The sequence below is a fragment of the Hoplias malabaricus genome, chromosome 5, assembly GCF_029633855.1.
Source record: "Hoplias malabaricus isolate fHopMal1 chromosome 5, fHopMal1.hap1, whole genome shotgun sequence".
NCBI classification, from domain to species: Eukaryota; Metazoa; Chordata; class Actinopteri; order Characiformes; family Erythrinidae; genus Hoplias; species Hoplias malabaricus.
In genome coordinates, this window is record NC_089804.1 from 29,930,012 (window position 1) to 29,956,178 (window position 26,167).

The 26,167-nt window shown below is 38.7% G+C and overlaps 1 protein-coding gene across 1 annotated transcript in view; it reads left to right on the forward strand.

Moving 5' to 3' along the window:
• The window catches only part of foxj3 (forkhead box J3), a 153,356-nt gene that overhangs the window by 40,561 nt on the left and 86,628 nt on the right, over positions 1–26,167 (forward strand). Inside the window, exon 2 of the mRNA XM_066672262.1 lies at positions 5,653–6,068. Coding sequence (XP_066528359.1) covers positions 5,748–6,068 — 321 coding nt within the window. The 5' untranslated portion in view covers positions 5,653–5,747. The remainder of the gene's footprint in view (positions 1–5,652; positions 6,069–26,167) is intronic.

Consider the following 26,167-nt stretch of genomic DNA (forward strand, 5'->3'; position numbering starts at 1 on the left):
GTTACCATCGTCCAACAGGGCTCTCTCCACCACACCGGTCTGCTTACTAATGCATGCTCTTTCTACACACAGGCACACACGCTTACACGTGTTCCCTCATAATGTCAATATTTATCATGCAGTGTTTTGCTCATGCTACAAGGGGTTGGTTATGAAGCAGTATTGTCAGCTTGCTGCGCAAAATGATCATCCTGATTCTCTTACATTATACTTTGCTTAAATTTGAAAAATGGAAAGAAAGAAACTGCTTTGAGCATTAACTTGTGCTAATATATTTTGTTTTGTTGGGTCGACTGCTCATTTTCTAGACAGGACCTTGCCACAAGCATTCATCTAAAAAATAAAAGAAGAAGAAAAGGGGAAAAAGTGTGGCAAATCTATGTTTTTGTAAATAAGACTAATGCATGTTTTGCTGAAGACATTTTGGGAGGATTTTTGCCATTCCTCTGAAGATAAGGCTTAGAAATTGGCCACATATTCTTCATCTCTCTATTTTTCTGACACAAATATGACACAAAATGTGTCTTGGTTTTAAACTGTATTCCATTTGCTTCTTTTTTTTCTCAGTAATGGCTTCTTAACAGCTTCACATTCTTTTAGACCCAATAGCAAGGATTTTTGAATCGTCTTAGATTGGACAGATGAATGATAACACCTGTTGATTTTCCCAGATCTGAATCAAAGTGGAGCTTTATGAGATCTATTTTAAGTGTAGAAAACAGTTCATCTATTCCTTTTCAGGGTTTCAATTATTTTTTCTTCTTTCCATTTCATAAAGCAGGTGGATTGTTTTAAATCTACTGTCCTTTAAAATCCCTCATGAAAAAAATAAAACATTTTATTAATGCAAGTTTTTTGGCTGGTCGTTAAAGAACTTTTACACGGTGATGTATGTAAAGCATGATATTGATCCCAAGATAAATCGGAACATAATCAAAACAACAATGCTTTATTACACCATTGAAAAGACATGAATTCCCAGTGAATGCCACATAATGCATGAATGACCTGTATTTTAAAATAACTTGGAATAAGAATGAATTAATAAATAAGAACTCATATATTCATCCTCCATTTTGAAGTAGCTCTGGCTTGTCTGTATTATATCAGTAGGCTGTTACATACCTGATAGCACCTTCCTTTAGGCTTCAGTTCTATTCTGCCTGTGATGATTAACACAGGGCATGGCAGGTACAGTACATCATAAGCTAACTATGCCACAGTGACTCAACTTTTCTTTTATCTGATAATGGTGTGTGCTTAGCAGTGGGTTCCTCTAACTTGGAGAGTGGCAAGATAGGAAAGCATTGGGACATTATACTGAAATTTTCTAATGCTTCATTGTAATTGCTTCCTGTATGGGATTTATACAGTTTAATCTCAATATTTCTTTGCCTGTAAACACTCACAATAACATTAAACCTAATGGTATCTCAATCCCTAAATTTTTCTGATTGTTTGACAGCAATTTGAGCATCAGTAGATGAGCTGCACTTTTGATTCCTTAGTTTATACCACTCCATCTTTGGTTAATACAAAAGAAAACTTATAAAAATGTCACCGCAACACTGCTCTTTTCCAGAGCAAGCAAAGCTGCTAAATCAAAGCATTTCCATGTGTTTGCTATATGTAATCTGTTCCCAAGGGTTTGCTGGCTTTAGCGGGATGAACTGGCTGACCTCCATGTTTGAGTGGAATGCCTGCCAGGCCTCTTGCTGTCCCATGCCAGACAGTTCTTGCCCCCCAGTGCCCTGCTCTGTGAATCGGGCCTCCCCCCAGGCTCTGCCCAGATATCTAGGCCTGAGCTCTGGCAGGCAGGGGCCTGTTAGGGGCACCAGCGCTAATGAGTAGAGATGATAGTGGTGTGTTAATGCCTGGCTGTGCAGAGGTGCACTAATTAAGATACCAGTGTTGCTTCAGACCCCCCCACACATGGGGTCAAATGGTAGAAGACCATGTTGGGAGGGGGTGGTTGGTTGCCTCTCAGTAGTTTGACAGATTTCCTTATGAGAGAGGATCATCACACATTCAGCACAGCTCAGGTTTTAAACAACCTCCAATAGACTTGTCTGTGTGATTTCAGGAAATTATACTGGTTAATGGCAGCTGCTAGAGTTTATAGCTGTGCCCCATACACTCTCAGAAAAAAGGTACAGTAGAGGTACGTTATTACGCTAAAGGTACAAACAGTGTAAATGTACCCTTAAAGGTACAACAGTGGTTTTAGAGTCCAGTTTTATTCCCTTAAGTTACATTGCGTTCTCTTCTCCAGAAGGAGCGGTGAATATTTGTAATCTTTCATTATAGAACAGTGTGAAATAAGAGAACGTAATATAAGTCCTGGAGATGAAATGAGGCGTATGAAATCAACACAATTTTAAAATCAACAGTTATAATAGAATAAAGTACAATTATGTTCCCTATTTAAAGGTGCGAATATGTACCCTTGATTGTACCACCACAGCGAAAATTTTTCTTAGTGTCATTTTGTAAATTTATATTTTTGAAATATCACAGTTTCTTAATTTCAATGGTGAGCTCTATGTGTAAATTATTTACTGTTCATAATAAGTCAAAGATTTTTACTGGGCCATGTTGTTGGGGTTGGTTTCATTGTTAAAATACTTACATTCAACAATGATATTTTGATAAAGTCACATATTCTTCAGCAAATAGACCAAGCCAGACTAATCATTTCTGTAAAATATTTTTTAATATCTGCTTTGTTTTAAAAGAGTTCTGTCCACTTGGCGGATATCTTGACAAAATCTAAAGCAATTATTTTACAGTCATCTGTGACCAAGCCCCACTTCTAGAAATGGTAAAACCTCAGATAATAGTTTTGTTAAGACTTAGCCCAAAAAAAGTCCAGACAGTCCCTGATCATTAGAGGTGTAAGTCTGCAAGGCAGTTGTCTATGCCACTCAGATTATAACCAATTGTTGATAAAGTCTAAGCATACGTGATATCTGGTATCTGAGATCAGTATACTTTGCAAGAACAATCTTTAAAAATGAAAATGAAATGTGCATTTATTTGTCAGTGTACAACGTATAAAGAAATGTGTCTTTTGCATTTAACCCTTCTGTGGCATTGAACACACACACAGAGTGCATTAGGGGTTGTGAGCGGTGGGCGGGCAGCCATCCCTGGCACCCGAGGAACAATTGTGGGTTCTGTGCTTTGCTCCAGGGCACCTCAGATGTGAATTGAGGGTGGAGGACAGTGCTGTTCCTTCACTCCCACTGCCCCCAATTTTTCTGCTGGTTGTGGGAATTGGACCAACAACCTTTAAGTCCTAAGCCCTCTTCTCTAAACATTAGGCCACGGCTGCCCACAACAGTGAACTACTGTGCAAAAACGTTGCTTTACAAATACATGAAAAGCTTTAAAATATAAATCTCTACAAATAATCCTTAACAGTTTTCTATAATAGTCATCTAGGTGGATTTAGTCTTAAATTGAGCGTGGATGAAAGGGAATGGAGGGACAGAGTCTAGTACACTGAATACACAACAGGCTCGAAGTGTGAATGCATAATTTGTTTTGAACCTGTTTGATGTTTGTTTAAACCGAGTGGTATCGTATGATATATTTTAGTTAGTATGCAGTGTTGGGGGTCTGAAAAAATTGTCATTTATTTGTTGAGGTTTTTAAAATTAAAATGGTTTCAGTTATTATTGAAAAAGTGATACCATCCTGAAGTAGGCCCCCTTTGCAAATTGTAATGTAATTGATATGTAGGTGTATCCGCAGTTTTTTGTCTTGGCTTCAGAAGCTTTAGGGCTGTCGGAGGCTATTTTGAATCAAACCAATGTTATGATTCAGACATTTCCAAAGATAATAAGAATCAGTCTGTAGTGAATTTGAGTTCAGGGCCTTGTTTGTGCTTCTCTATACCTGTCTTGCCAGTCACTCCTGGCTGCTGTGCTGGGACTGTTGGTTACAGTTGGTTATTGACCTGATCTATTTGTCCACATGCATCCAAGGAGTCATATGATACATGCATTGTGTTTGATTTAGCTTAAATTTCCAAACATATAAATGTCACCTTTTTCTCCAGCTGGAGAGACAGTGAGTTAGAAATTGTAGGTTTTTAGCCTTATAAGAAAAGCTGTAGAGGCCTGTGGCCCTCATCTTTTCCATGACAAATCTTTTAAATTAGAGGGGGTTATGACTAACCTTTTATGAAAATTACAGTGTGTTTGTAAAGGTGGAGAAAAAAAGGAAACAATGTATGATGTGTGTCATAGCAATCTCATTTATCAGATTTCAGTGGTTTACCTCACTCTCACATTCACTATCCTCAGTTGTGGGGAAATTTCAATAAGGATGTCCCCTGAGGATTTAGAGGTATTTTCACACAAGGATTGTCAGAATATTACACGGGATATTCCTTCTCTGCTGGATTTCTTTTCCTCTAGTCATGTTGTTGTCTCCATGATGAGGGTTTCTAGCGAGTGCATTTTGATCACACTGTCTGACTGTGCACCTAGCTATGCCTTTGACGGGCCCCCCGCTCAAGCTGCTATTTTGAGAGTGTATAGGGCATGGTGCCCAAAACACAAGGTTGTTTGTGGGTGTAGGTTGCAGCCACAGGCTGAAACGAGCACTGGTGGATGGCGTGCTCGGCACAATGACAATTCTGTGCCTTGTTTACTGCCCAGTCAGGGGTGGATTGGTGGAATGGAAGAAAAGAAGAGTGAGAAAGGAAAAGAGAGGAAAGCAGAGGGTTATTACCCTCAAGAGAATCGGAATTCCTCATGAGCCATTCCTCCATTTGGCTGGCAGTTGTGAAAACAATTCCCCAGCATTTACTCAGTTTGCAGCTCAGATTACAGCCGTGTGAGTCAGCGTGCTGGAGTGTGCAGACCAGAGGTAGGCCAGACGGCCTTGCTTCTTTTGCCTTAGTGTGTGTGTGTGTGTGTCCGTCCAGATCATGGCTTTCCTCATCCATAGCACCGCCTGCTAGTGTGCTAATTAAAATGACACAGTGAATGCAGCCAGCATGACTTTTAAAGAATGTTTGCCAATAACTCAAAGAACCCACACATCGTGCTTACGCCAACGTGAGGTTGATCAGTCAAAATAAATGTGAAATGTGCTGGACTGTACTTATGAGGATAATGTACATTTATAATGTATGTTTGTTTACACACGGATTCATGTGCTGACAGCAGTTATTTTGTGATACGTTCCTTTTCATGTGTTAAAACATGCTATATGAGTATAAGGAAAGAATTTGAGCATTACATTTAAGTGCAGTTTGATAAAATATTGCCAAAAAATAAGTCATGTTTCATTTCAGTTTCAGTAAAAGCATGAATAAAACGACAAATAAAGAAATAGCATTTATGAAATACAAAATTTTTTTACAACAACATTTATAGCTACTGCTCTACTGTACTACCACTAAAATCATTTTGAGTTTCTATGTAAATTGCAGTAAACTTTGTTAAAATATATCATTTCTTTCTTTTTTTTGTTAAAGATAACACAATGATATTTATTTATTTATTTGTTATTTTTTTTTGTTTTGTCGAACTGTTATTTTAACCAGACGTTTAGCTGTGCTTATGTAGATGGATCTCCTTCTTGTTCTCGCTCTTGTACAGCTAAAGTTACACCCGCATTCTGTATGTTTTCTTACAGATTTGACTCCCAGTTTTTGAGGCACTTGGGCTCAGACACAGACTCCTCTACTGATCTCCACTCCCCCACCCCATCATCCCCACCAAACTGCTGCCATGACCTCAGAGCTGGAGAGCAGTTTAACCTCCATGGACTGGCTGCCGCAGCTGACCATGCGGGCGGCAATCCAGAAAGCAGATGCCCAGAATGCCCACGGTCCTGGTATGGCCAAGAAGAGCGCCCTTTTGGATCCCAATACCACACTGGACCAAGAGGAGGTCCAGCAACACAAGGATGGAAAACCTCCTTACAGCTATGCCAGCCTCATCACCTTTGCCATCAACAGCTCGCCAAAGAAGAAAATGACTCTGAGCGAAATCTACCAATGGATCTGTGACAATTTCCCCTACTACAGGGAGGCGGGCAGTGGCTGGAAGGTAAGACTGAGGCTGATTATGATTTTGTGATCAACACTGATAATTAATGCCTTGTTTGTGGTTTGGATTTGTGTTTTTCAATTTGTTTTAGATGTGACTTTGCAGTGATGTATTTCCATCAGAGAGGGTTCAGTTTTTCATGCTTCAGATCAGCTTTTTACATTAGATGGAATACGAAGGCCTAATTCATTTCCATTATTTACCAGATCAAGCAACTTGATAGTGTTATTGTTAGTATTTCTGCTTGGATCTACATAGTCTTTCAAGCTAACAATATAAATGCAGGGTTCACTGGTTCCTGACCCTTGGATCAGTCATGAGCCCAAAAAAATGTGTCTAGAAGAATAATGATATTTATTAAATACCTGCAGGCACATAAACATCAAATCAACATGTACACACACGCCCCCTTGTGCAGACCTTGTGTTACGCTGAAACCCAGATCGTTTATTTAGCCCAGCTGCTGCTGTTCAAACTTTAAGTGTGAATCCCATTCCTTATGTTTACCCCTGCCCTCTAGCCCTTGCTTTTGAGTGTCATCCTTGGAGCTACAGGGTGTAAATTTTAAACAGTGTTAAAATGTACCTCTGTGAAACAAAACGACCATTGAAATGTCGAATACCTCATCAGAACACAATTAAAAAAGAGCAGTGCTTTATTCCCAAGCCGAAGTAACACTGCTGGACTGAGATGAAACTGAATTCAGTTTCTTATTTCCCTGTTATTTTTCTAACCTTCCAGTTCCACCTTAAATATTGCAGCACTGTTTTAATGATTCACAATTTAAGGTGAAACTGGAAATGAACTGGCTACCTACTGAGACATCAGCATACTTCTAGTGATGTTTCCAATATAAAGGACATTATGATATGATAATACAGTTGTTATTATATCTTTTAAAGGGGAAAATACAGACCTTTTTGAGTTTATTTCCAAACGAGGACAAAGACCACCCCCCAACACTAAGCAAAATGGAGAAAAGGGATTGACCGTAATTCTGAAGGTTGTTAACTGTGGTGTGGCGAAATAAACAGGCCAATGTCAGATATGTTTAGTCCAAGCGTTCTGAGGTGCCCAGTGATGATGTGTGTGAGGCATTTCACAAAGAATCTGCTACTGGCTTCACACTCCCACTTTGTTATCATTTTGTGATACAGTAAGACCTTTTCTGAACATTACTAGTATGAGGAGTGACTGACCAATTCTAATAATTATTTTATCCAGTTTATTTGCTGATACAATATTAGCTGTCGATTATATTGTGCACCCCTAAATGCAGCCCATCCTGCTTTCTGCCTGTCAGACCCATTTGCTTGCATGCAGGCAAGTGACATTCCCCTCCACTTAAATTCAATCAGTGTACCAAATCAGCCCTGAATTCAGCCAGGAGGAGACAGCCAAGGTTAATGTGCAAAATTATTCTCATTTCTTATGCTGTCAAGTTGTTTTGCCGAGAATTATTTTGCAAATTTAAAAGTCGAAAAATTATTCACACGCATCACTTTCGTTTTTTGGGAAGGAAAATGCTCTGATGTGGTTAGGAGCATTAATATTTGACATGTCTCTTGTGTCTTTCAAAAAAAGGAAAAAAAAGAAGAAGAAAATAGCCTGTTTTTCAGACAGAAATGTGAGTGTGGAGTGTGTTGATATTCAGGGAGGCAGCAGACCTAGCCGAACAAGCCGTAGACAAAATCTCCTATTCATGGATTGTATTATTCATGCCAGATGCCTTGATACAAGTCCATTATGTGCAAGAGAGCCATTGCTGTGTCATCATCTCAAGGAGCATATGATATACAGAGATGAAGCCAAGCTGATTGCCTTTTAAAGAGCGGAGATGGAAATTGATATTAGAATGAGCTTTCCAATCAGCTGACATTTATTGCCAATAGAATTGGTACCATGGCTTTATTGCAGTCAAGGGAAGATGTATGCGCTTCATATCCGTCAGAGACACGGTGTGTGCGTGTGTGAGCATGTTTTCACCCCTGCCTCTTTTTTTTCTTCTTTTTTTCCGTGAAGCAGATGTTTACATCCATCTATACAAGGCTCTACATGCTTATAGAGGTTCAAAGATCAACCACATTATTTATTTATTTATTTATTTTTTTTGATGATTTATTTTAATTTATTTTTTGCCTCATTAGATAAACACTGAATCAAAGCCTTAAATTATATACTTTATCATTCTACTTGTCAGTACAACATGCAGTTTTTAAGACACTTTTCCACTACCTTTAAAGAAGCTATACATAAAATTCCTAAAGCTGTTCTTAACCCCTAAGAGCCCAGACTCAGTTCACTATAAATTCAAATTATGAGAAATATGAAACCGATCATAGAAACAACATGGAATACACTTGTTTATATTTGTGTTATCTCAGTGTAACAAAAACATCACAGCAACAATTTAATTTCAATAATTTGTTGTTGAAATGTGGGCAGATGTGGGCACACCTTTTTAGAAACAGAAGTATACTTTTAATATAAGCATTTCTATGTTCTCTATGTACTCATCAATCACATCGTCATTCTGTAAACGAGGTCACGCATTCACACACACACACACACACACACACACACACCGTCATGTGATCCAGGACGTTCTGTAAATGTCAGGGACCTTTCCAGACCCTATAAATTTTTGTTACACACATGTCACCATGGGCTCTAATGGGTTAATGTAGAACTGTGTGCTTTTTCAGTTGGATTAATTGTACAATAACTTGGAGTTTGGTGTGTTCTCTCCGTGTCCGCGTGAGTTTCCTATGGGTGCTTCTGTTTCCTCCCACAGTCCAAAAAGACATTAGTAGGTGGATAGGCGACTCAAAGATATGTGAGTGACTGTGTGTGTGTCGCCCTGTGAAGGACTGGCGCCCCCTCCAGGGTGTGTTCCCGCCTTGCACCCAGTGATTCCGGGTAGGCTCCGGACCCACTGTGATCCTGAACTGGAGAAGCGGTTACAGAGAATGAATGAATGAATGAATGAATATATTATAATGTGGAAATCTTTTTTTTGTGTATTTTTCCTGTTCTCTCTCATAAAGTCATGTTGTTAGAAATGCAGTCAGGCTGCTATTGAAAAAGGCCAGTAATTTTCAGAGGTGTGTGTTTGGGGTCAGTGAGATATTAATGCTTCCTGAGATTCCGCTGCCAGATTGAAACATTGGGTTACTCATTTGCTCCTCTTTCATACTTTCATTCTCTTTGCCATGAACATATGTTTGCGTGCTCTTTCAGTAGCACCTGGAAATGCTTGTGAGTTAAATTTCTTTCTGCCGCTTTAATGCCTTTTGTGACATCCGCCTGTTCTTTTTGTCCCCAGCCTGCATTGTGAACTGACACTACAAATGGATTTCAGCATTTTATATTCACAGAAAAAAGCGCTGTATAAGGCTACTGCCCTAACTTGCTCGAGCAGCTTTCACTGGGAACTTTTCTCCATTTTGCCATAGTGTAACCTCAGCCAGGAAAGCACATGTTATTTCTGACTAGTGTTGCATAGAAGGAAATTCTGCTGCTTTACGTTAATTTCTACTATTCATGGACTCTTTCTTGATATCATGTATTGTAAGTGTGTATTTGGCTTGTGGTTAAATACTGTTATGTTATGAAATGTCACAAAGTATGATCTATCCTTTTGAGTGATTTTTTTTTTGTTTGTTTTGTTTTAAATGTATTTTTTCTGCATTTTTTATATTGAATGTTTGTTGGGTGGGACAATGCTTTATATGATAAAGAGTTTATAAAAAAAAACACTAGTAACTGATAACAGGTTGTTTCTGATGTCATGGTGATACCATTTAAAGTGCAGATTGGGCGGCAGTTCTAGATTTTTGGAGCATTTATGTAGTTTTAAACTTTAAAACGTATATTAACTGATTATTCTGTGGAATATATTTAAGATTAAAATGCATTTTTATATATTTGAAACTAAATGGTCAGTCTCATCAGTTGTGTTCTTCAAGAAAGGAATTCTATAGAAGTAAATTAATAATTTATCAGCAGCAATATAATAATATTCCGAGTTTTTTGCATGTAATTCTGTATGTAGAAGCAGCTGTGGTATTTACCCGAAGGTGGCTGCTGAAATCAAAGGCAAAAAGACGTGCCGGTTGGTCTCTCTGAAGGTTCCCCCTTTTAGATGCACAGTGTGAGGCAGACAGAGCCGCTATGGTGTCTGTGTGTGCAATGTGAGGAAGAGAGGGAGGGAAAAGAGTATGTTCACACCGAAACAAGGCTGTATTGTATGGAAATGGTGCAGTAGGATTGGTGTAAAAAGAAGCGTATAAGTATTGCATGGGCTTTTGTAACAAAAGAAGAGCGTAGATCTCACCTGCTCTAGTCAGAACCCCTTAAATTCAGTAGGAAGCCTTTGTATTGGTGCTATATTTCTGTTTTTGCACATATGTATCGTGTGAGTGTTTGGGGTGAATGTAGGTCGGGGTGCAGTCACCGCTCCACCGTTCCCCTGGAGATGTCGGCAGCAAGAATTTATGACCCAGTGCACGCACGCGTCTGTTCTCTATGATAATGCAGGCTGTGCTGGAGAGAGATGAGCTATCCGGGCTAATCCGGACGCCACGGCAACTCATTTAATCATCTCAATAGAACTCCATTAGTTGCCGCTTTTAAGAAATATCAATAAGTGCTGTCAATAAGAAAAGATAATTCATCAAGGTCAAAAATTATTAATGCAGTATTAGCGGGGAGCGGGGATATGCTTCGTGAGCATCCATGAGCATGCAATTAGATTCCTTGGATAGAGCTTTATTACATCCTCTTAAGAGCTTCAGAGCAATTTTTGATGAATTTTAGAAACCACAGAATTTTTCTGTTGCTTTTGTAGAGACCATGAACAAGGTTTTCACCATCAGAGGGCTAGAAAATATCTACAAGGATCTATTTTTAAGTAGTTGCAAATGACCAATCAATGATTATGCCACATGCATTTTGTATTTTTCTGTTCGGTTAAAGCACAAGGTGCCACATTCATTTTTTTAAATAATTAATTCCATTTATTTGCTTATTTATTTTATGCAATAATAGTTTAGAGCTGTGCAATGAATCCAAATTGACATTCAGAACTTCTTGTTGACATCATCTTGTCTATATCGATTATATCTATTTTTCTTTTACTTCTGTTAATTATTTTTGCTAATGCTGTTAATGTCCTTTAATGTTTGTTCATGTACTGCCCCCTTAAGTCTACACTATGGCTCATGTAGTCACATGATCCTGCCCCATGAAAGCGAAATGAAGGAGAACCTAAACACAGAGGCAGACTCTGGTACTCTAAACTCTTGTTACAGTTCGTACCTAAGAAAAATGCAGTCTCTCTCTTTTGGACTTGTTTTGACTTCAATGAAGATGGCATTGAACATAAGAAGTCAAATGTAAACTCTGACAACAAACAGTTTCAGAGACAAAAGTCAATCCCACCATTCTATTCAACATGTGAAGCACTATCAGACACCAAATATGAACAGTACATGGCTCAAAAAATGAAAAAGACAACCTCTGAGCAACATTATAATAAATATATCCCAGCTTTAATATTTGAGCATATTTACAGTACAACTCATCAGGGAGTAAAAAACACCAACAAAATAATCATTCATTAATCGTAATCGAGGTAAAATATTCAGTTAATCGTTTTGTTCTGTAAAAAATTATTTTGTTCTAGGGATAAAACTATTTTGAATTTACACTTTTATTTACCACTCTTTAGCATAAATGCCATTATAGGATGAAATTGGACCATTTAGGCTCATTGTTATTAAGTGTTGGGCTAAGTGTATTATAGTGGCTTCATGTTTCTGGAAAAAATCTATGGGACCTATTTTCCTATACTAGGGCTGGACGATATGGCCAACGTTTATATCACGATATATATATATTAATTTTTTTCAGTACGATATAATTCCAATATCGATATGAACAGTATAAAATCCACTGAAAAATTTCCAAGAACAAACAAGAAACATGACATCATCATCAAACCTAAACTTCTTGGCTTTTTCAATATGAATATTTTTAAGTTAAATTTTAAATTGAGTGCGCTGAACTGATTATGGTGCCCTTTAATGACAGATTAATAAATATTGAAAATACATTAAAAAAAATCACGGTTGTTCTTTTATATTGTTTATATATATTATATGTTATATATATATTTATATATATATATATATATATATATATATATAATTTTTTTTTTTTTTTAATTATTGTCCAGCGGTAGCCTATACACTTTCAAGTACAATTCAGAAATGTTTTTTATTATTATTATTGTTTAGTTGAGATTTTAAATTAGCAAAAATATACAAATTATTTAAAGTTACACCATGTAAATATATGCATGCATATTTGTCTTTCAACACCTAAGTGGCAATGCAACAAGTCTAAACGTGAGTTTAAAGGTTTTAAATGTATGGATGTTAGCGGATTATCACAGACCCGGGCCATGTGAAAGCTCTTGTTATCCTGAGAGATTTAAAATCTCTGTTTACAAAACACATTCATAATCCCACTGCGGTGCATGCTGTAATCTGATCAGGCACTCTGCAGACGTGAAGCTTCAGCAGATGTGTATGTGCGTATGCTTGGGGCTGCTCATGACTGCAGTTGTGAAACACTTTAAAGCAGCTGTCTGTTTGTATGTGGGTAATGTGAAAATATAGTATCATTGTGATGAAACAGTACTAGGGATGCATGATGATGCCAGATTGTTATTGGCAGACAGTTCCTAAAATGATCATACTTGGACAGATGTTCAGATCTGGTCAGTATTTTAGACTGCTTTGATTAGTTGACATCAGGAATATGTAAGTTCGACCTGCAGTGATCCCATATTGATCTGTGGCTGGAAGGCCTAAAAAACATAATTAGCCTTGCTCTCTTGTTGGCTAGGACAACCCTGGCTCTTGTGTGTAAGGCAGGCAGCAGTCAGCGCAGTGCAAGCCTGCACATAAGCTCTGCACATAACAGAATTGAGCAATTAGCATTCTCCTGTAAGCGTGTTGAACTGTGTAAGGTTGAATTAATGGCATTTTGAAAAGATACCTCAACCATTTTCATGACTTGGAGAATACATGTGCTATCATAGGGTAAAATATTATTTTAGTTCAGAAATTTGATACTACAATAGTACATTGTAAATTTATTTTACTGCCTTTGAAACGCTAAGCAAATAAATACTCTTTCTTTATAATACAAAAACACAAAAGCCCAACCCCCTTGACATACCAAATGTCCGTCATTTAATTACTTCAGAGTACATTTTCTTTGGAAATAATTAGAACTTATGAAACGATTAATTCCAGTCCTATGGTATGCAGGGGATTTTAAATGTCACAATGCAATTTTTTGCGCAAATTAATCATAAATTTCCAAATTTATTTCCATTTGGGCAAAATAAAAAACAGTCAGTCAATTCATTCTAGACATAGTCCTGATATCACATTAGGTCTCATTTCATAGTTTATCCAGTTTTTTTTTTAATTCACCCATTCTTAGAATAACTGAAAATGTGATCTTTTTTGTTTTTTTTTTTCTATCCAAACATCTATAGTTGGACCTTCTGGTTGTAGCCTCTTCCTAGTCAGTGCCTTATGAATATAACCCAAGTAGAGTACCTTACTATTCATAGGAATTTCCATTCTAAATATATTTTGTGGGGCTTCCATTATATCCTCCCAAAATTTTTTAATATTTAGACATTCCCAGATGTGATAATGGTTTGCATTTTGGCACCCATATTTCCTCCAGCATACCGGGGCAGCAGTGGCTATATGGGCTGTCTGCTGAAGTGTAATAAAAAATCTGATTTTTTTCCATTTTATAGACTGTTCTACTGAAATCTATATATTTCCGTTCATTCTTCATCTGAAATTACCATTGTTCCTACCCTTTTCTTCCATTTTTCTTTTATATATTCTGTTGAGTGTGTATTCATACTCATAAAGGCTTTATAAATCTTAGAAATAACGTTATAACATGTATCAACTTCAGATTTATTTTTTTTTTAATTAATAATTCAGCTAATTCAATCGGTATATTCACACAAACCTTTTTTACTTTCTGGTCAAAGTAATTTCTGATTTGAAGATATCTATAAAAGTCTTGTTTCTCAACAAAACATTCTTTTAGCGTTTAGAAAAACATAATTTCTCCTTTCTCTACTATGGCACAGATGGCTGTTATTCCCTTTTTCGACCATAATTTAAATCTTTTATCTAATCTATTTGGGAAAATTCTGAACATATGCTCCCCATTTCAACATTTTAACATGATCTGTCAAACTATACTCTTTTATTATAGTTTTCCACACATTCAATGTGGATTTCACCCATGGATTATTCATTTCATGTATGTATCTTTGTAAATCTACATCTGCCAATATAGGTTGTATATGAATATTATGTTTTGTAAAGTTCTCTAATGAGTTCCACTGTGCCTGATATTGTGAATTACACCAGCATACTACCACTCTAATTTGTGCTGCCTGATAATAAGGGCGGCACGGTGGCTTAGTGGTTAGCATGTTCGCCTCCCAGAGCTAGGATCTTGAGTTCAAGTCCAATCTGGGTGGAGTTTCCATGTTCTACCCGTGTCTACGTGGGTTTCCTCCGGGGTCTCCGGTTTCCTCCCACAGTCCAAAAACATGGAGGGTAGGCTGAATAGGCTTCTGTCCAGTAACTGTCTAGTAACTGTATGTGAATGAATGTCTGTATGTATGAGTGAATGTGTGTGTGGCGCTCTGTCCTGGGTGAAATCCTAGTGCCCGATGCAGTCCTCCAGGTGGATGGTCGTTCCTGGTCGTTTGGCTGCCGCTTCTCGCCAGTGTGTGTGGATTGAGTGTTCTGAGCAGTGTGGATTGTAAAGCGTCCTTGGGTATCAAGAAAGGCGCTATATAAGTGTAACGATAGATAGATAGATAGATAGATAAGTTCTCAATGATGGTAAGGCCCAAGCCCCCATTTTCATTGGTGAAACATAATGTTTTAAAACTTACTCTAGGCTTTTTCCCCGGGCAAATAAATTTTGTCCCATTCTATAAAATATTTAATTGAAAAAAAAATATAATAATTATAAAATCTTCTCAAATTTTTATCTGGAGAGGCTCATAATTATCTTCCCATAATTAAAATGTATATTTTCATTCTGGAAATCTGAACAATTTCACTGTTTAATAATTTGATATCAGACTGTTTTTTTTTCTGTAGATTTTAAACATTTCAGATTTACTAATGTTAAATGAAATCAATTTATATATATTTATATATTTACATTTATATAACATCATTTTTATGTTACACTTCTGGCAGACTCACTACGTGTGTGTGTGTGTGTGTGTGTGTGTGTGTGTGTTTTCTACATTTAACTCCCTCCGCCCCCAAATACCTATAATACTATTATGATAATTGCTGGCTGAATTTTTGGGTCATAGCTACGCACACCCCATCCTCAGCAGCATGGATTTTTCCAGCATGTATTTTTCCGCTGCCTGTCTGAAAATGTGCCAAAACATCGCGAAAGGAATTCCCAGCAACTTCTCCTTCAAAAGTGCAGGGATGCCAAAGAAAATCCTGAGCGATTCTCAACCAGTTTAGAAATGCTTGAAATGTTTGTTCTTGGGCCTGATCACTCAAGGTGGTTGTTGCTACTGGCTTCACCCCCACAACTGCCCCCCCCCCCCCCCCCACCCTTTCCCTTTAACACCTGCATGCAGCAAAACGTAGAAAACAAGAAGGAGAATGCATGAGTGCTTTATTGCCTAACAAACATTGCTGCGGTTGATGTTGACCTTTCAAATGGATAAACGTGGTTACCCAGCTTGAATCTGCCGCCATTTAGAAACCCGTGTGCACCGCTGGCTTCTGTAGGGGCCTTGGACCTAGCTTTTTGATCTCATTATGAAATGCAAATAGCCAGCAACCTAAACAGATCAAAGGTTGCTTCCACCATTGGGCAACCAGCAGAGGAATAGGCGCCTGAGGCGTTTCACTATTTTTCTATTAAATGATTTGGGTAGCTGCTGCACCCCTCCTGGGCATTATTTACTTTGGAGATAGTGTTCCTGCTCGTAAGTAACTGAACAAGTCAAGCCGCTGCCTCCTGCAGCCGTTATTTAAATGTGCCGGCTGCGGCAGTGGCTCAGGTAAGAGCGCTTTGCTTCCGCTATCTCTTGGCCCAAGCTTAAGTGTTGCCTGGGTTTTTGGAGTCCTGATGTGAAATCGCTTCAGTTCCTCATCTCTTCCTGATTCCTCCATCCGCTCCTCCAGCCTGGATCATCATTATGCCGTTAAGCAAGCATTTAGAATTTAAAAGTCTCTGATATTGAATAATTCAATAGGTGAGATACAGTGCATATTTGGAGGAAGTCTGTTTTTGGCCACTTCACACCCGATACAGTCATGCAAAATCTGCTGCAGGATTATTAGCTTCTGTGGTTTGTTTGAATATTTTTAGCACCACAGTCTCTCTCAGCCCTGCTCTCCCAGATTGCTTTTAATTGTGGCAGTAGAAGTGGCCGTGTTGGTGGTGGGAGTGGTGGTGATTCATGCCGAGCCGGTTTGATCCTGCTGTGAGATGCAGCTCCTGTGTCAGGAAGCTCCCGCCCACCAGCCTCACCTTGCCCCTTCCCACTCGCGCCCCTGCGTCCGCTCAGAGTGGGTGGGCAGCAAACCGAATGCTGCCGAGCGCCAGGTAGACCTGGCACAGACACAGAGCTTTCTCTGCAAAGTGGAAAAAAAAAAGCTGACATGGGTGAGGCTAAAACAGGCTGATGTTGCGGTTCAGCATCCTCTGCAGTGTTGTTTTGTTTGACTGTGACATTGATTCCCTACTGTCACCACTAAGGACCTTCATCAAGGTCTGCATTGGTCTGAAACAGGCTCTGATTTATTATTTTGTACACCTCACAATAAAGGAAAACGAACATTTTTGGAAAGTACAAAGTGCAGAAGGATATTTATATCAGCCATTTTCAAATCCCATGTTTAAAAACAATGAAAACATGGACTGTTGTGCAGTTGTAACGTGAACTCATATAGATAGATATATCATACGTTCTGTGGGCTGGGGGAAATGCTGAGTATGTATGAGACTGCAGCATCTTGAATAGTTGGAATGTTTAAATTTAATTATTACTGAGTCAGACAACAATTCTAAACTTTGTGTCCTTGTGTTCTGTTGCCTCCATTGTTAATTAACATTTACTTAATTAGCATTTATTCATGATGCATTTACTGTTTTATTGTGCTTTATTAAACAACAAAATCCATATCACACCCTATGTTTTCTGTAGTATATTGCTGTCTGTCAGAATCATCACAGTGCATGTTTTAAAAATATCATTTTAACGTCTGTTTTGCCAACTAATTAACATAATTTATTTTGTTGACTGTATCAAAACATCAGTATTGTTAGGTAGTGTTTGACTAATGCTTTTTGTCTCTTCTCCAAAATCTAGCATACATAAGAATTAAAGTACGAAAAAATGAACAGAGGCCTGTTTTCCACACAATTGCTGAGCATCAATCATTTGTCTTCCATTGACTGATTCCACCTCATCTTCCATGGTAATGAGGTCTGTTGAACAGAGTCAATACTTGCTACAAGGATTTGAAGCACAAAGTTTCATTATTCTGTCACTGGTGTAAAACAGCACCTAGAAATGTGTTTACACCTGGGCACCCTCCTTCATCAGTCACATCGTTAGTTTAAAATGATAAAGTCATTCGAACCTGATGCCCATTCTCAGGTAGTTGGTAGGGGGGGATGAGAAATAGAATTATAGGAGAATTATTTTCTGGCCTCACATTGGTAATGCCTATTACTAGGGCTGTCGACTGATTACAAAATAAACTAATTAATCCCACAGTTAACTGTGATTAATAGTGAATAATTGCATTTTAATTATTCTTAAAACTGAATTATTTAATAATGGTTATAAATGTAAATAAAAGAGTCTGTAAGGTCAACACAATGGATTTATATTTATATTAGTGGTCTCAATTGAATTAAATATGTTTAAAAAGAGTGTTCTGTGACTAACGATGATTAATCACAAGTTAAAATGCTGGTACTTCCTTGTACATTTTGGGAGGGAGATAACTATCTGTGGTGTGGTGTGGTATGCACGACAAACCAGCTAGATGATTTTTTTAAAATTTATTTATTTTTTTAACTTAATTATAATATCTCAGTATAGTTTTAATTGTATTTTAATTGGAATCACTTAATGCCCTGAGTAAAAGTTTCAGGAAAAGTTTTAGCAAAATGATGAAGCTCAGAAACAGAATATTTATATATATGTCTGTATGTATGTAAAATTAATGTTAAAATTAGTACTAAACTGTAATGTGACAGTTTTTTTGAAAAGGCATTTTCAGTGACTCCTAATGTTGAAACGCGAATGCGGGAATAGGAACTGTTAGTTCAGCCATATTTCACAGAGACAACTTAAGGTGGTGCTACCACACTGTCTGTTGTTAGTGCAGCCATATTTCACATTCCAGTTCGTGAACTGAATTTGGCACTGTTCTGCGCATTTCCACCAATATGAACTGGTTCGCCAACCAGAAAAATTTGTTCCCAGGTGGAACCAAAGAACAGTAGTTTGTTCAGCGTGAACCGTGGCTGAATAATAGGACATAAGACATGAACACTCTGTTTGTGTGTGTTTCGAGGGGGCACATTAAGGTGTAAATATTTCCTGAGTACTTGTGTGTGTTTTAAAACGTTAACTTTAACAGAGCTACCTAGTAGGTAACTGTGTGTGTGTGTGTGTGTGTGTGTGTGTGTGTGTGTATATATGTAGCTTTAGCGAAAGAGAAACATAAAACTGCAGATTGTCCCCCAGGACTGTGTTGCAGGTCTCTGAATTTCTCTTACTGTGGACTGGTTTTGAAGCAGTGTGAAGGTTGCAGGGAGAGGAGGACTTTGAGCTGCTGACGTTAATGAATGTTTATGAGTGCTGACGTTTATGAATGGATTTTAATAAATCCGGAGAGAGGTGGAGAAGTGCAGAAAATGTATATGGCTTTTCCAGAGCGCTGCTGGCTTGTGTATGGCCTGAGATCATCACCTCCAGTAAGCCGTGAGCTTTTGTTTTACATCTGTCAAACCTGCGGCGTTGGAAATGTAGAGAGTAAGGGGGAGGTCACCCTTTCAGCATAGTTAAAATTATGAACTGCAAGGAATGTGAGGAACATTCTTATAAAAACTGGAAATATCATTAGCTACTCCTCAAGTTCTTCTGTGCAGCAGAATAGTAAAAAAAAAAACAAAAGAACTGAAATAAAATGGGCTACTGCCTTGCTGCTTTGACGGACCCTGGAATTGAGTTGTGTGATGTCTTGTAGATAAGATTTGATTTTCATACTGCAATCTGTCGTTTTTGTTTACATTGACCCCTTAACGCCTCTCTTTTTTGTCCCTTTACCCCCCCCCCCTCTTGCTGTCAGGAAATTGCTTTCTTTTATTTAAGATATTTGTTTTTTGTTCACAGCACGTTCGTTTCCTTTGCACATGTTTTAGAATACAATTTATTTTGGAATTCTTCAGCAGTAGGGCATGAATTCCATTAAGCTAAGCAAGTCAGCAGCTCTGCTCATTTGAGGAGGACGCCCATCTCTTCATTAATTGAGGCTGGGAGAGGCCTGAGCGTGGCCTGCCTCTCGACGCTGCCGTGATTTAGCCCCGAGAGAGAGAGGCGGTGAGCCATGATGAATTTCTGCATGCTATAAATAGATCCTGGTCCTTGGATTCTGCCTTTAACTCTGAATCTGCCCTGTTAAATCCTCTAAGCTGGGCTGGCCTGTCTGTAGCTGCCATTAGAACTGTGTAGATAGATATAGGGAGGAAAAGAACAAAAACAAATGTTTTGTGTGCTGCTTGTGAGGAAGAACGCACACTCAGACACGTATATTTTTCTGCTCTGCTGACCATATGGATATATTTTGGAGTTCCGCAATTACAGAATGACTGCAGGCCACCTGTTGTTCTGCATACATCGTTTACCTGCTTTCACCCTGTTCTTCGATGGTCAGGACCCTCACAGAGCAGTTATGATTTGGGTAGTGGATCATTGTGCATGTGATCGATCTATGTATCTATCTAGCCTCCTCTTCACCTTGTATTTCAGGACTCCAACCAAACCCCCCTTTGATTTCTTTTTCTTTTTTTTTTTTTTTTTTTTTATGTCTTACGTTATTCAGTGCAAGGTTTGAAACCCTTGATGTTAGATTCTGTATTTTTACATTTATTAAATCTGATATTTTGTTGTTCTTAAATGACCTATGCTCAGTGTGTATAACAGTCATCTGGAGGTAATTCCTAAAGCCTGATCCACTATTTAGGACACAGGGGTTTTTACAGCTCCTTGGGAGAGTGAAATGAAGAGGCTGGACTTCACACCATGTCTTTTGGTGCTATAGGGCAGATATATAATATCCTTAAGTCATGAAAAGTTTTTTTTTTTTTAACTTGGAATTAGTTTGACAGCTATTGACAGACATTTGTTTTGTTCATTTCCCCATCCTTTCCAAGTGGATTATGTTGTATGATATCTTTGCAGAAGATCTCCTGAAAATGTGTGACTTTTAGTTAATCTACATTGGTCTTTGATATGCACAGTGTTTTACATCAAATGCTTGACAGATAGACAGATGTAATGTAGATTAATGGATGAACATGTGGATGTATGTATGTATGTATCTTTTTTCTTTTTTTTTATAGCATATTTAGTGTTTCATTGTATGTTCAAAAAGGACGTTTTTTTTTTTTTTTGCTTTCTTTTTTGTTCCTGGGAACACTTTAAATCCACACAGCACAGACACAGTAAATACAACTCATAACAATAAGTATGTTCAAACGACTGCAATGTTTAATCAATTTTTAGGCCTCTCTGACATGGTTTTAGCAGACAGGAGCTGTAGACTGAGTGGCACCGCGTGTGTGCGTGTGTGTGTGTGTGTGTGTGTGTGTGTGTGTGTGTGTGTGTGTGTGTGTGTGTGTGTGTGTGTAGTGTCACTGAGGGTATGGCACACTGCCCAGGGGCTCCACGCGGAGTTCCCACACCAGAAACGTCGCTGATATGCCATGCTTTTCCCTCTCTGGGTTTTGGGTGACTCAGGTTTGTCTGCGCTTGTGGCAGGATTTTGTAGCCTAATGAGTTGGCAGCATTTTTTTTCCTTTTTTTTTCTTGGACGTAGCAGCTTGCCGAATATTTGTAGAGTCAAACACTCAGGAGCTTGGAGACACTGAGAGAAATTATATGATCCTTCTGCTTGAAAGGCTCGTGGATTTTTTGCCCACACTGAAACCTCTCATTTCTTTAATCGCCTGGCTGTGGCGTCGCATGCTGCACATTTTTGGGGTCGTCTTTAGTTTGCCTCAGAAACATACGGATCTGCAGTTTAAGAGTATGCTCTGGGATTGAAATCTGAGAGCATGAGGCTCTGTGTCCTTACAGAGGTCACCTGTCCGAGAAGGCTTGTGATGGATGGTGGAGCAGTATAATATGGACAAAGTACCATACTGCATATACATTGTAACCTGTTCCAGTTGGTATTCTCTTTGCAATTTATTATTAAAACATTGGTGGACTGCTGATGTGTCATAGATATGGGCTGGCTTGCAGAGTTTTTAATATTTTGAAGTGATAGTTAGTAATAAATCTGGTTTTCGCCATTTCCTCCTTTATAACTAATGCTGTCATTCAAACAAAGCAGAATTAGCTTCTTTAAGCTCTGGAGACAACTTTTAAAGTTGGGGCAGATTAAAAACAGACTGGGTAATTCACAATACACCACTGTGTTTTGTCGATTTTTATGAAGACTGGAAAAATGTCAGGCACACATTACACAGCTGAAGATAATACACTACACGACCCCAAACTCTCAAACTGAATACGCAACTCACGTTTCCTAGGAGAGACAGATAAATACGCTTGCACAACTTGCTGCGGTTAATTTTTGTGTTGCTATGCACCACAGTGCTGTGTCATTTAAGATGGAATGCAAAATTAGAATAAGGTTTATATATAGGCTGTAACGCCATGTTCTGTGGTTCACTGTTATTTCTCTTATATGTAATACTGGTTATTTGGGGACAAGTGCACCCAGCACTATGTAATGTCTTTTCTTGTATTTTTTTCATATATTTACCGTTTAATTGGTCCTGCACACACCTGTGTTTACCTTCTGGGCTCTGTTCTCATTGGTGACTATGTCCAAAGTCAGATTGAAAAAATCAAACGTTTGATATGCTGTGACTGGTCTGAAATGCGATTTGGAGGAAAAAATCATCAGAGCCCCTCACATCCTCTTGACTATCCCCCCCGGGTGACTCCTGCGACTGCACCAGGGTCTGCAGACTCTGCCCACCAGGGAATCAGGGTTCAAATCAGGGTAAAAGTCACATAGTGTAACCCCAGCTTTAGCTAGCCGGCTAATGCAGCTAACAAATAATGAAAGCTTAACTCACCAGTTAACATCATAAATCCTGGTAGTCGAATTTTTCACACTTTCACCTCGAACCACATGAGGGGACTTTTTAAATAAATGTATGTCACATTGTTTAAACAGAGCTGCCATCCATGTTGGTCTCATTCCTTGCGAATACAGCGAATCACAACCTCGCTGTTCCCAAAATCACTCTGGCTAAAATGAGGGTCGTTGGAGTTATTGATATGACACATGAATTCTTTGAGTATGATTGGCCCATTTATCAATGTCAAAATGTTTTGAATGCTGTTCGCCCCCCCACTTCTGCTGGTAAATTACTGACACACAAAAAACAGAATGTGATGGTAATAATATGCAGTAGTAGCTTACATAAGCAGAACTGCCTTCGTTCTTCCTCAAGGTGACGTGGCTTTCTTAAGCAATGAGGATTGTGTGGGGTCACTCTGACAAGCTGGCAGTGGTGAGTTTGAGAGGTCTAGACACAGGAGCGAGAGGGAGAGTGAGGGAGAGAGACATTGCTGTTGGCTGCTGGCCCTCTAGCTTCCGTCCTCCTTATCAGGGCCAGCTGGCCGCAAGGCCACAGCCTCTAACCGCCAGCTAATTGCCTCTGAATTAGACAATTAATGTGGCCTTGTAGAGGGCTGAAGTGTGTGTGTGGAGGGACGAAGTGGAGCAGAAGGGTGTCTGGCCTCTCCTCACCTCTGCTATGTATTATTTATGGGTCATTGTGCTTGACAGTTCTGCATTAACTTTGCTAATGGACTGTATAGAAGGCTTTGACTCCCTTTTAAATCAGGGCTAACCCGAATACAAATCTCCAAGCTCAGGAATTTCTTTTTTGTTTTTCCCTCACTATTTTTCATTCTTCTTCTTTTTATATCAGTTTTTGGAGAATAGTGGTGGCCTTTTAGTAATATAATTTAATATCATACATTTTTAGCATATCATTCTGTTGCAGCATTCAATGACATTTACATGTGCATAAATATGCTTGTGATTTGAGTTGACATTTGTGTTGCACAGTATTCTTTACTCTCAGAATTACACCCAGCTGCACTGAACAATCACTCAACGAGGACCTACCTTATATCTACACCCATTGTACTTTGTAATTCTACAATTACAGACTGTAGTTCACCTGTTTTTCTGCATGCTTTCTTATCCCCATCTCACCCTCTTCTTCAATGGTCAGGACCCTCTCAGAGCACATATGATTTGGGTAGTGGGTCATTCTCAGAGCTGCAGTGACACTGACATGGTGGTGATGTGTTAGTGTGTGTTCTGCTGGTATGAGTGGGTCAGACACAGCAGTGCTGCTAGAGTTTTTAAAGGCCTCAGAGTCACTGCTGCTCTGAGAATAGTCCACCAACCAAAAACATCCAGCTGACATTGTCCTGTGTCCACTGATGAAGGATTAGAGTACGACCGATACAAACTGCAAAGTAAGACCACTGAGGTAGGAGTATCAGAGTGGACACAAGGTTTAAAAACTCCAGCAGCACTGCTGTGTTTGATCCACCAGTACCAGCACAACAAACCGTGACACACCAGCACCACGTCAGTGTCACTGCAGAGCTGAGAATGAATCATACCTGCTGTGTGGGTGTCCTCACCATTGAAGAACAAGGGAAAGGGGGATAAGAAATTAAATGGACAAAGTGTAGAAACGAGATGGCTTTAACCAAGGCTATTTTGAATTACTGATAATCCCTTCACTACGAGAAGACAACGCAATCTTCCTCTGAAAGAATGGCTTGCGGTCAGGTAAATGCTTCAGAGAAAAGGACACATACAAGATTTAGGAAAGCCTGAGCTTGAACACTAAAACTCAACATCTCAGAGATTAATGTTCACTGTGTACTTTAAGAACTGAAAATCTATTATCCAGAAGTTTTCTGTAAGCAGAAGTTTTCTTCCGCATTTACGTAGTCATGCCTTTGTCATATAGTCACGCATTTTTAGTGCTCCTAATGAGCAAGCATCCTTTTTCATTCATACCCAAAGAGAGGCAGGGATTTTTCATAATACTGTATTGACTGTTTTCCTTAACTGACAGTAATAGAAAAGAAGGATTTATTATTTTCAGTGTTTAAATGTGTACAGTGACAAAGAGAAATTATATTCTCCATGAATAAACTTTCTCGCTTGCTTCACGTCTGGCTTCCATTTCACTGTCATTTGGAATCATCTCAAACAATGCAGTTTGCTATGTTTTAATTCAAAACAACTGTTAAAACAGTTTTTATGCACTGAGGGACTACTTGCAAATAAATGTGAATGAAGGGGATTGCCAAATATAGGGCTTGACAATCATTCAATATCAACGTATATCGTAATATAAAATGTTTCACTAACAATGATACGATTGCTGGACCACCTACGGGGCCAGCCTATACACATTTTCTCTTACTAACTGACTGACTCCTAACGCGCATGCGTGAGTAGGAAATTTATTTCACCTTCTGCTGTTAGTTATGGTAGCCATAACACAGCCATCTGACAGCAAGAACTTAAGGTGGTGTTACTACACCATTTGTTGTTCTTCAGCCATATTTCACATTGATCTTTTCCACCAACGAGGAACAGGAATGGTTTCAGTTTGTGAACTAAATTTGGAACCGTTCTTTTCCGACATACACAGGTTCACGAACCAGAACTTTTTTTTTCTAGCTGGAACCAAAGAAAGTTAGGTTCTTCAGTGAGAACCGTGGCTTTGTCCATGGGTATGTCAAGCTTCAGTGACTCAAGAAAGAATTCAGAGCATCAAATACAGCATCATCGCCCAGTGGAGCTGGACAGGGTCATTTACAAAGGTTCATATAAATAAATAATAGGAAATAAGTCAAAAAATAATTGATTTATTTCAAGAACACAGCCGGTGTTATATATTATGTAGACTTTTTGCTCATTTTTTTTCATTTCTGCCTTTATTAGTGCTGCCCTCCATATTTTCTGTACAACACAATCACATAATAAAAACAGCATATAAACAAAGATAAACAACTCAGTTTTATAAATCAACAAACAAGGTACTAGGGTATTTTGGGGTATATTTTGGGCTTTTCTGTTTTTGAAATGCCAGAAACACTTGTGTGACAATGGTTCTATGGCTAATGTCGGTCTGGCAAAACTAGGGTTTTTATACACATTTCAATATTTCGATACACATTATTTTACAATATCATTCACTGACTGGCGCAGAGTGGGCAGGTTCTGAGCAGACTGTAGATATTCTGGCTGCTTTGTGTGGACTGGAGCTGAATTGTCACCTCTGCACCCCTCATTAGCTCCATTGGCTGTAATAGTGGTTATTGACTGGATGGGGCTTTAAGCACCTGTAAGATTAATGGAAGCCCTCCCAGCTGCATGGCACGAGTGCCGCGTCGGCTGGCGCTGCTGAGGAGCCTCTTCTGTATGTGCTTCATCAGCCACTCGTTCATAGTGGCTGTTCCAAAACTCTGTTTTTGTAGTGACCCTTTGTATTTATGCCTGCTCCCCGACTGGTAGCTGTTAAAAGTACCAGTTCAAGAGCAAAGGTCTTTTTGGAGCATTTGTGTTAATATTAATGTTAATGGCTTTGTCGTAATGCAGCCTTTAAATCAGCATTGAGCTGCTGGCACATGT